The 11,502-nt window shown below is 36.1% G+C and overlaps 1 protein-coding gene and 1 non-coding gene across 2 annotated transcripts in view; one reads left to right on the top strand and one right to left on the bottom strand.

The window, feature by feature from the left end:
* Positions 1-7,759, bottom strand: part of LOC106881673 (CDK2-associated and cullin domain-containing protein 1) — a 46,493-nt gene extending 38,734 nt beyond the window's left edge. The window contains exons 1-2 of the mRNA XM_014932140.2: positions 7,609-7,759; positions 7,079-7,519 (exon numbers count right to left, since the gene is read on the bottom strand). Of these exons, the coding sequence (XP_014787626.1) occupies positions 7,079-7,460 (382 nt within the window). The 5' untranslated portion in view covers positions 7,461-7,519; positions 7,609-7,759. The remainder of the gene's footprint in view (positions 1-7,078; positions 7,520-7,608) is intronic.
* Positions 7,760-8,522: 763 nt separating this feature from the next.
* On the top strand, positions 8,523-8,659 carry LOC128249453 (U4 spliceosomal RNA). Its single transcript, XR_008265573.1, has one exon. It is a non-coding gene; the product is annotated as a U4 spliceosomal RNA (small nuclear RNA).
* Positions 8,660-11,502: the final 2,843 nt, after the last annotated feature.

Here is an 11,502-nt window from a genome sequence, read left to right as displayed (position 1 = left end):
ATAGTTCTACCGATAAAGGTTTTTTTCATACTGAACTACTTGGCAAAATTGTTAATTATTAATTCTATTATTAATTGACGATTCTCTGCCCTTATTCTTGTATATATATACACACACACACATACATACATACACACATACATACATACATACATACATACATACATCATCATTGTTTAACGTCTGCTTTCCATGCTAGCATGGGTTGGACGATTTGACTGAGGACTGGTGAACCAGATGGCTACACCAGGATCCAATCTGATTTGGCAGAGTTTCTACAGCTGGATGCCCTTCCTAACGCCAACCACTCTGAGAGTGTAGTGGTTGCTTTTATGTGCCACTGGCACGAAGGCCAGTCAGGCGGTACTGGCAATAGCCAACGTTCAAAATGGTGTATTTTATGTGCCACCTGCACAGGAGCCAGTCCAGCGGCACTGGCAACGATCTCACTCAAATGTCTTTACACATGCCAGGAAGACGATGCCTGGCACAGGTGCCAGGAAGACGATGCCGGGCACAGGTGCCAGGAAGACGATGCCGGGCACAGGTGCCATCTCGATTTTGCTTTCGTTTGCCCCAACAGGCATTAGTCAATATACACACACATACTGTGATTTATATATACTAGCTAGGTATATATACTAGCTAGGGTTTCAAAAATTGGTACTTATCAAACTTGAGTTAAACCTTGGTAAGTGCCAACTCACAAAACTCTTGGCTGGAATCACTCTGTTGCTTCTGCTAAATATTGATATTAATATTGGTTTCAAATTTTGGCACAAGGCCAGCAACTTCTGTGGAGGGGTAAGTCGATTATATTAACCCCAGTACTCAACTGGTAGTTATTTTATTGACATCATAAGGATGACAGGTAAAGTTGACTTCAGTGGAATTTGAACTCAGAACATACAGACAGACAAAATGCCACTAAGCATTTTGCTTGGCATGCTAACGATTCTGCCAGCTTGCCACCTATATTAATATTAATATATATATATATATATGTATATATATATATATATATATATATATATATATATTGATAGAAAGGACAACAAAAGAAAGAAAGAGACCTCGATATGATGTAAATAGAGGAATTTATCTGTAAAAATATGTGACACTTATTCGGTAGCCATGATAAAACTCCAAGAGTCATTTTTCACAGGAATTTTCAATGACCGGACAACTGAAGAGATGTTGGCATGGGTTCCCACGCCGGCGTCTGAAACTATATTGACTAGACTATCAGATGTTATACACTGCTGGCCACAAAGCATTTCCTTGCACTGTTGTAACTTTTGATTGATGTCACTATGCTAGTTAGGCAAGCAAGTCAACATTTCCCCTGAACAAAATACCAGTCGATCGCAGGGGTTACCCATTAACAGCTGAGTGAACTGAAGCAACATGAAATGAAGTGTCTTGCTCAAGGATACAACACTCCACCAGTCTGGAAATCAAAACCATCATTTTACATTTGTTAATGCAATATCATAACCATATTTCATCTGGTTATGCTAACAATTATGCCAATTCACTGTCTTAGACTTGTATATTATTGATATCATAAGAATTTATAAACTTCACAAGAACAAGAAATAATTCATTTTTTGCAATGTTGGACCTTGAAGCAGATAAGCTAGCAGTTGAGGCAGAATCAGCAAGATGACAGACAAAATCCCTGGAGTACTTAACCACATCTCTTGGTATTCTGAGTTCAGATCTCACTGAAGCCAACTTTGTCTGCCTTCCTTTCGGTGTCAATAAAATAAGTACCAGTCAAGTACTGATGTCAACTCGACCATACCCACCCACAAGTTTCTGGTATTGTACCAATGTTAGAAATCCTTATCATTCAAGGGATTACTTCACAAACCAAATTTTTCTTTTATAATTACACTCATCATATATATCCCACCTCAATGAAGGAGCCTCTAAAATGCTTGCTCCTCCTGTTAGTAAAGACAACAAAACCACTCCCAGACAGAACCAGACAACCTTAAAAAAGCAAAGTGCATATAAAGCAACTTACTAACATAATTAACAATGTGTCCCAATTTCTCTATTTACCTACCCCGAACCCACATGCCACCACCTTCAACATGCCAATTAAAAGCAGTTTCACTATTAAGGTACTTTCCCTATGTCAGTATTTTGTGAAAGCACTAAAAGGTGGGTTATTGTGTTGGCTGAATACTGAATAGAAATTAACACAAGTTCAAACGTCTGAGAATAACTTGTAGTTAGCTTGTTAAAAAATATACATTAGCGACAGAGGCAGTATTAATATCAAGAGGTAATATTTATACCCACTTAAATGCAGATGTTCTATTAGAAAACACTATACTGTGGTTTGAAGCTAATATATGTGTGTATGTGTGTGTATACCAGATTAACCATATAAATGTGAAACAAGGTGGAAAAAACAGTACTCGAATACTGGAGATAGAGTAATATGTTTTATTAAGAAAGTATATGTATATACATATCTTATATATAAATGGCAATTTCTGTCTGTCAATCTTTTACCATCTTGCTGTCTATACCAGTGAATCAATCTTCACGAAACTTTGCATACATGTTAAACTAACATCCAGTTCAATTATAGGCTAACTGGATTTCAATAAAAATCGATAATGGTCCCCCTGCAGGGTTTGGGCTATTATATGATAAAATGAGAAGGGTGCAAAGAGGTTGAGGGAAATGTGGTGGCATAATGAGGGTGGCTGATATCAGCATTGGGATTGATGTAATCAACTACCCAACTCCCACAAAATTTCAGCCCTTGAACCAAAATTTGAAATCAATATTTGAATGGGTGTTAAGGTGGTATCCTGGCTGAATCGTTTGCATGCTAGACAAAATGCTTAGCAGCATTTTTTCCAGCTTTACACTCTCAGTTCAAATTAAACCGAGGTCGACTTTGCCTTTCATCTTTTTTGGGTCAATAAAATATGTAGCAGTTGAGCATTGGGATTGATGTAATCAACTATCCCCCTTCCCCAAAATTTCAGGCCTTGTGCTTATTAGTAGAAATGATTGTTTGAATGGGTGTTACAAAAATCAGGGTGAACTGATACTTGCAAAGTTCTATTATAGAACTGTAGAGTCATTAGCATGCCAGACAAAATACCCAGAGGCATTTCTTCTAATTTTTTACATTCTGAGTTCAAATGCCACCAAGACTGACTTTACCTTTCATCCATTTAGGGTCAATAAAATCAGTACCAGTCAAGTAGTGGAAATGGAGGTGGGGGGGGGGGTGTCAATGTAATTGATTAACACCTTTCCCTCTAAAATTGTTGTTCACGTGCCAAAGTTTGAAACATTATTACTACTATAAAGTACAAGTCAAGTACTGGAGTTGATGGTGTATCAACAAACCCCCCTCTCCTCAAAATTACTGGCTGGCTTTGAGTATAAATAGAAATGACTATCATTATTATTATTATTATTATTATTATTATTATTAGACATTTGAGTGAGATCGTTGCCAGTACCGCTGGACTGGCTCCTGTGCAGGTGGCACATAAAATACACCATTTTGAGCATGGCCGTTGCCAGTACCGCCTTACTGGCCTTCGTGCTGGTGGCACGTAAAAGCACCCACTACACTCTCGGAGTGGTTGGCGTTAGGAAGGGCATCCAGCTGTAGAAACTCTGCCAAATCAGATTGGAGCCTGGTGTAGCCACCTGGTCCACCAGTCCTCAGTCAAATCGTCCAACCCATGCTAGCAGGGAAAGCGGACGTTAAACGATGATGATGATGATATTATTATCATTAGAATTTTGGGCTGTTTTGCAGCATTTGTTCAAGATTTTTATGTCCTGAGTTCAAATTCTGCCGAGGTCAACTTTGTCTTTCATCCATTAGTGGCAGATAAAATAAGTACCAGTTGAGCACTGGGATCGATATAATCGGCTAGCACCTTTCCCCCAAATTTCAGCACTTGTACCTATAGTAGATAAAAATCAAGATGGCAAGCTGGCAGAATCGTTAGCATGCTGGGTAAACTGCTTAGCAGTATTTCATCTGTTTTTGTGTTCTGAGTTTAAATTCCACCAAGGTTGACTTTGCCTTTTATCCTTTCAGGTTGAATTAAACACCAGTTGAAGACTGGAGTTGATGTAATTGACTTACCCACTTCCCCAAAATTACTGGCCTTGTGCCAAAATTTGAAACCAATAATATTATCACTATTATTATTAGGGTAGCGCGCTGGTAGAATTGTTAGCATGTCGGGTACAATGCTTAGCAGCATTCCATTTGTCTTTGTGTTCTGAGTTCAATTTCTGCCAAATTCGGCTTTGCCTTTCATCCTTTTGGTGGGGGTCAATAAAATAAAGTATCAGTTGACGGCTGGGGTTGGTGTAATCAACTTAACCCCTTCCCCAAAGTTGTTGGCCTTGTACCAAAATATGAAACCAATATTATTTCGGGACAGTGGAATGGAGGGAGAATTGATAAAGCATCAGATAAAACGCCATGCATTATTTGTTTCAGCTCATTACATTCTGGGTTCCATTCCTAGTGGAGTTCATTCTGCCTTGCATCCATCCAGGATCCTTAAAATAAGGTACCAGTCAAGTACTGGAGTTGATGCAATCAGCAAATACCCTTTCTTCAAAACCATTACCTTTGAGCCTAAATTAGAAATTATTATTAATATGTTGGATTGGCAGAATCGTTAGAGCACTGGAAAAAAATGCCATGCAGTATTTCTTCTGATTCTTTAACTTCTGGGTTCAAATCTCGCTGGGGTCAATTTTGTCTTCCACCCCCCTGGAATCGATAAAATAAACTACTAGCATGGTACTGGGGATGAAATTATCGACTACCCAGTATCCCCTCAGAAAAAGTTGGCCTTGTGCCTAAATCAGAAATAATAATAACAATAATAATAATAATTATTATTATTCCAAATCCGCTCGGCTTGTATTATATATCACCTTATAATTCATCCAATAATCACACCTCCGCAAATTAGGGTTTGTTTTCTTTGCTATGTTTCCATTGGCAAATAAAGAAACCATTACCATTCTTATTATCGTTATTATAATTATTAACTTTATTTACCGTGACCTCTATGATGTTCTAGCAGTTTGCCATTTAAGGAATAAAATTCCGACGTAAAAAGAAAGAAAAAAATAGATGTTCGAATTGAGAAGTGATTGATACAACTTGTGAGGGTTGGACGATATATGAATTCCTTTTTACGAACGTGGTTGAAATAATTTTTCCTTATTATATATATATATGAAGAAAAATGCCTTTGATTATGTCTATTGTTTCTGAAAATTGTTTAAATCAATGTTAATCGATTTAAAATAGCGCATTAAATATAAACACAAGAGACGGAGAAGCATCGACGCAGATAACGAAAGAAAACAAAGATGTACGTGCAACACACGGAAGATTACATCAATCTTTCGAAGGTAGCTTCCAACAGAATCAAATATAATTACAGTAACTGTATTTAAGTGTGTGTGTGTGTGTGTGTACATACACACACATTCTATGTTGATCGTTTCTTTTTCGGAGATCTGTCAAATGACATTCAACATTGACACTACAGTGGACACTCAATACAAACACACACACAGTGTCAAAGAGAGAAAAGTATTGGGGTTAGAGGGTCGCTTGATGCGATCCTTAACTAATTGGGCTTAGGTTTAGCAAGTACGTAAAAGGAACCCGACACCACCGCCGGCTTTCTGAAATATAGGCTCGGTTATAAGCACTTCATACCAAATACCATTCTTTAAAAAAAAACATTTTTTTAAATGAAATACTTGTAAGAATCTCCGTTTTCTCTCTCTCACACACAAATAAATGTAGTGGATTTTAATGATTTAGGCAATCATATATACCTAAGCATTACTTCTCTCTGTCAGTCACACGACAGACCATCAAGTCTCTCCTATACTTAAACTATAAATGCGCAAAAAGAAAATGTAAACAAATAACATACAAAACAAGGATGAAAACGATCCACTTTTTATGTTTTTAGAACGTTGAAAGAATTTTTAAAACAATGATAAGCGAAGTCAAAGCAGAACTGAGTGCATTTGTTTTAAAATAAAATAATTTCTTATATCGATACAAAACTACACATTTGTTGTTGTTTAGCCCCAAGGCATCATCCCTGATGAGCAGATCGATCTTTGATCAAAAGCATTCTTAACCGTTATCATCGCGTCTTTATTTATTTTGGTAAATGTTTACCTTTATTTTTTCCTTAGACAAAATGTACCCCAGATTGCCTTATCTAACGTCCTTTTCTTTTTTTAAAGACAGTATGATGTGATTTGAGGGATATTCTGTGACCTCATAGACTCCCTCGCTGGTTCGTTAGAGATGTGAGAAATACAATTGAACCTTGTTTTATCTACCTAAGAAGGTGTGAACAATAAAGTCTATAAATCTGAGATTAGAATGCAAAGGAACGAAAATACAAAACAGTTTGGTATCGTACCGTTCCCACTGCTCCACTACACTTAAAACACAAAACATAACAAAATAAGAAACGAACAATAATTAGATTAACTATGATTTCGTTTGATAACATACAAGACATCAGATCTACAGGGGAAATAAATGGGATGCTGTCACATTCATGCATCTCCCAAAGACTTTAGTGAAATGAAGTTGGCTACAATCAAAAATAAAAGCGGGTCTTCGACTTGGCTCACCGGGATCTTGCTCACCTATCATCTCTACATCGTTCGATCGGACTAACGAGAGAGCCCCTAGTCACTAAACTTGTAATAATAGCAGCCAGATCTGTGTCAAATCATTCTGGCTTTCTTAAAAATAAGATGGACATGATGGATAATGTAGACCTAGATACATTGCGTCTGAAAGAAAGACTGAATTATCACGACAGGAACGCTTTTCATCATAGGTCTGTTCAGTTGTACCCATGATCAGAGATGGCTAAACAACATCGTTTGTTACAAACAGATGACAATATAAACATGAAATATGACCACACACACACACACACACATATGTGTGCGTATATATATATATATAATAGTGATAGAGAGTGGGGTGAGAGAAATGTAGTTGACTTACCCATAGTACCAGGTCGCACAAGCGGATTTCCAGGTGACTTTCTTGTGTCATCAGATGTATTCGTAGTGTTAGCGTGCGTCGTTGTACAAGTAGTGCTAGAATTTGATGTCGGCGATGTCGTCTCGTTTTCGGTAAATAGTTCCTCTGCCGATGATGACAACAAAGGGAAATCTGCAGTCTGAGAATATGCCACCATATTTTGGTCCTTGCTTGGAACAGAGGACAATTCAGAGCCAGAGAAGGCTCGATCTTTGTGAATCATCCTCGTGTTAGTTGCATCTACATTTTCACAACGGCTGTGAGTCGAACCTTCACAGCCACTGACTGCATTTCGTTGTAACAGAACCTCCTCCGACATTGCTTCCATCGGTTCTTCGTCCATGGTGATGCAACTCAGTTGTCTTAGGTTTTTTTAAAAGAAATGCAACTAACACACCGACGCTAAAAAAAAAAAAAAAAAAGATTATAGACGAAATTTGAATTACAGTTCCACTAAACTATTGACTCATTCAAATTAGCAGAGCACTCACCAGGTAAGCGAGCCGAATTGAAATCTCGCGTACAACAGACAACCATCTGCGGTCGTTTTATGGCAAATAACTGCCAGGGGAGAAAATCAAAAACCGGCAGATTTACGACAGTCGTCGTAAAATGCACGTTATGTGATTTCCTCAACAATTGACGACGCTAAGAGATTACTTTTAAAACGCTTGACCATTTCCCAAACGCTTATTGATGTTAGAATTCTATATAGTGATTTTATTCTTTCTTAACAAGACTTATTGTTTTTTTTATATATATATAGAAAATAAAAAAATAATACAAATAACTTAGTTGTGATTAAATATGTATTGGATATATATATATAACGTAATTTTATTTTTATCTCATTAATATTTGAAATATATAGGTGATGTTTATTACGTCTATTTCAAAATCTGAGTTTTTGAAATCGCTTTTTTAATTAAAACATTCATGGTGTGTGTGTGTGTGTGTGTTTTACAGGAGTTGTCCAGGGTTTAGTGTTCAACTAAAATTCTCCATAATTTTGGAGGTAAGGACTTTTGCTGGTCTTGTAAATGAATGCTTGAATATGTTGAGGAGCTGGAAACATGAACCCTAATCTGGAAGAATTATCTAGAATCCAAAGGGATTAGCAGTTAATGTGATGGGGTACTAGTTGGCAAACAGAGCATCAGATCTTAGAGATTATTGAAGAAGTAAGGTTTGGTTGACACATAGGAACTTAAAACTGGGAAGGATTGCACAAAAGATTCTGAGATATTTTGGAAAGTTTGATGAGGATAGATAAGTATCTCAGACAAGCTAGAGAACAGAAGTAGATGATGAATCATGAAATGGTTAACTAGATGTACTAAACAGTTTCTTGTCCTCTTCTCTACCTGTCTCCATTGCTGTTCTGCAAGGCTCCATTCCTGAATTCCTTTTCCCGCAAAGGGGAGTACCATAGCTAATGAGGGTTATCCGAGGTATGGTTATTGCTAGTTGAAAACTATGAATTACTTATCCACAACCTTAAAACTATTTGCTGTTGTTCTTACTGTTAGACAAAATATTAGTGATACAGTTCTATATTTAAGAGATGAGGAATTATTTACATTATTTACATTTGATGGATATTTGTCCTCATCTTGTTTGTTGTTAACACAAGACACCTGACGAAGGCTGGAGGGTATATCAGCTGAAACGTTGTGTTAACAACAAACAAGATGAGGACAAATATCTGTCAAATGTAAATAATGTAAATAATGTGAAATATTAGTGGTTTCCTCTTCTGTGATTTTAACCTTTCAGCATTCAGATTACTCTGTCAAATATAATGCTTAAATGGAAGTGGAGAGACAAGTTACTGAAGAGATTGCAAGAGTGCAATGAAATAATTTAACAAAAGACTATATAAATTAATAAAGGACTGAACCAGTGCGTGTGTTTATTACCGGCATAATGCCTCTCCCAAGGTTTAATTGTATAATGCTTAAGTATTCACATCATTTTGAATAAATCATGCATTATTTCATAGCTTTGAGATTTTGACAATGTGATTGTTTATTTTTAAAATGGCACAGTAGGGTAGGTGTAAAAGGCCAGATCTGACCAGTTTAAAGATAAAACGGGTAGAATGTTTTGGCCAGATATGGGCATTTTAAATGCTAAAGGGTTAAACCTGATTGGAGCAATTACAAAGAGTGTAAATGACAAAGAAAAGATACTGTCTCTGACTCTCTCTCTCTCTCAATGTCTTTCAAAAACTAAACACATGCCCTTTCATCATCATCGTCATCAGAAACAGTTTCCTGCATTCAATCCTGCAGCTTGAATTTGATGGTAAAATAGAACATGTTATTTTAAATTTCTGAAACTCATCATTAATATGCATCTTAAGCCTTTTGTTACCATATTTCTGTCACTACTTTTGCTTCTTCACTTCTTTATGCATGATTTCACTTATTGGCTATTTACACCTTTTTTTTTAGTTCTGGCTTCATCCACTTCGTAATCCGATCTTTTAATCCTCTCAAGCCATCAACCCATCATTTTATTCATCGTTTGTTAATTTCTAACCAAAGTAACAACACTGACTCTTCTTCACTCTCAGATAAAGAGCAACAGCCTGAAGCATTAAATTTGTTTCAATTAATTTTGAAGATAATGAAGAATTTAGTAAAATAACTTTCTCATTATTAATCTGGGGTCTAGAACAAATCGGCATAAAATCTTGATGACAGATTATAATTTAGACCACTTTAAAACAGTAAGTTTATGTCATAGAACCTGGGGTGGTCTCAGGTGGGTTGGTATCAAGGGTTAAACCAAATATTGATCAAACCTACAGGTAAATACTAAAACTATAAGAAATTATTTCCCCAGATATGTGCTTTCAAACATATCAGACCCTAATTAGTTGCCATCATAACTATGGTATTATTTTGTGGAGTTATCTTTCTTGTATAAGTTAAAATTTACAGAGACAAACCATGAAATTAGTTTTAACTCTTTTACTGTGGAAATCAGTCGTATATATCAATCCATCTTTTGTTGAAGAATGTCAAGTTTGAAATTATTTTTGGTTGAGATGTGTTTATTGAGTCTGGCAGAAAATAGCAATTCTATTTTTTGGTAGATATTCAACATCATTACCAGAATATGTAAGAAATTTAATTTCACAATTAAAGGGTTAAGTTAGGTAAACAAGTAGACATCCACACTTATACCAATCAGATTCTATGTTAATTTTAGTCTTAGTATTCTTCCTAAATTTCTGTTAACAAACAACTGGTGTAGCCAAATACTCATGTACACATGCAATGCAAGCTTTCACAGGACCTATAGACAGTTGCAATTCTTTGAAAAAAATTATTCAAAAATAAACTTGCTTACAAAAAAAAAAAGAAAAATATAGTAACCATCACTATAACTCAATAAACATTGCATTTCATTTCAAAAACAAACTACCTGTTCCTATTTGACTGATGAATTATGTAACCTGTTATGTCTAGCTGCATTAATTACATATACATTTGCAAATAGATTATAGCTCTAGTCTTATGTTACACTACTTTTGGAATATCTTTTTATTTTTAATTTTGCTGTTAATTTAGTTATAAGAACCACAAAAGGCCAGTGACGATTTTGGTTTGTCAGTCATTCATTAATGTTTTATTCGCCACCATCATTTAACATCCATTTTCATGCTGATATAGGTTGGGTGGTTTGACAAGCTCAAGCAAGATACAGGGCTGCTCTAAGCTCATACATTGTAATTTGCTGTTGATGCACAGTCTGTCACTACTTTCCCTTCTTTATGCATGATTTCACTTATTGGCTATTTACACCTTTTTTTTTTTTTTAGTTCTGGCTTCATAATACGATCTTTTAAGCCTCTCAAGCCATCAACCCATCATTTTACTCATCGTTTGTTAATTTCTAACAAAAGTAACAACACTGACTCTTCTTCACTTTCAGATAAAGAGCAACAGCCTGAAGCATTAAATTTTACATTCCACATAAGCGAACTTATTTTCTGTAGAATAATCATTGTGAAGCCTCTAGTTTCCTTGGGTTCCATATTTAACTGTAATTAGTGAGAGCATTAAGTAAATAAAAGGAGCAGAAGTTAAACTGTTTTCTCTTTAGGCAGCAATGAGGTTTTCCATGCATAAAACAGACTGAATAAAGGATGTAATAAGATAAACAGAATTGGTTGTTCTTTGTTGTGTATTTCTTTCTTAGTTAACTGTATCAAGAAACTGCATCTTACCTTTCTCCATTTCATTCCTCATGGAGTTCTGTGATGCAACCGATCTTATGGTCTGCAATACCAACTTCAGGAAACCTGCCAGTCACCTCGTCACCTACCGCTCCGGCAGACACTCTAGCCAAATCGACTACATCCTCGCCAGAAA

Source organism: Octopus bimaculoides, chromosome 14 (genome assembly GCF_001194135.2).
Source record: "Octopus bimaculoides isolate UCB-OBI-ISO-001 chromosome 14, ASM119413v2, whole genome shotgun sequence".
Lineage (NCBI taxonomy): Eukaryota > Metazoa > Mollusca > Cephalopoda > Octopoda > Octopodidae > Octopus > Octopus bimaculoides.
Note: the sequence above shows the minus strand (reverse complement) of the source record. Positions and strands in the feature narration are given on the sequence as shown.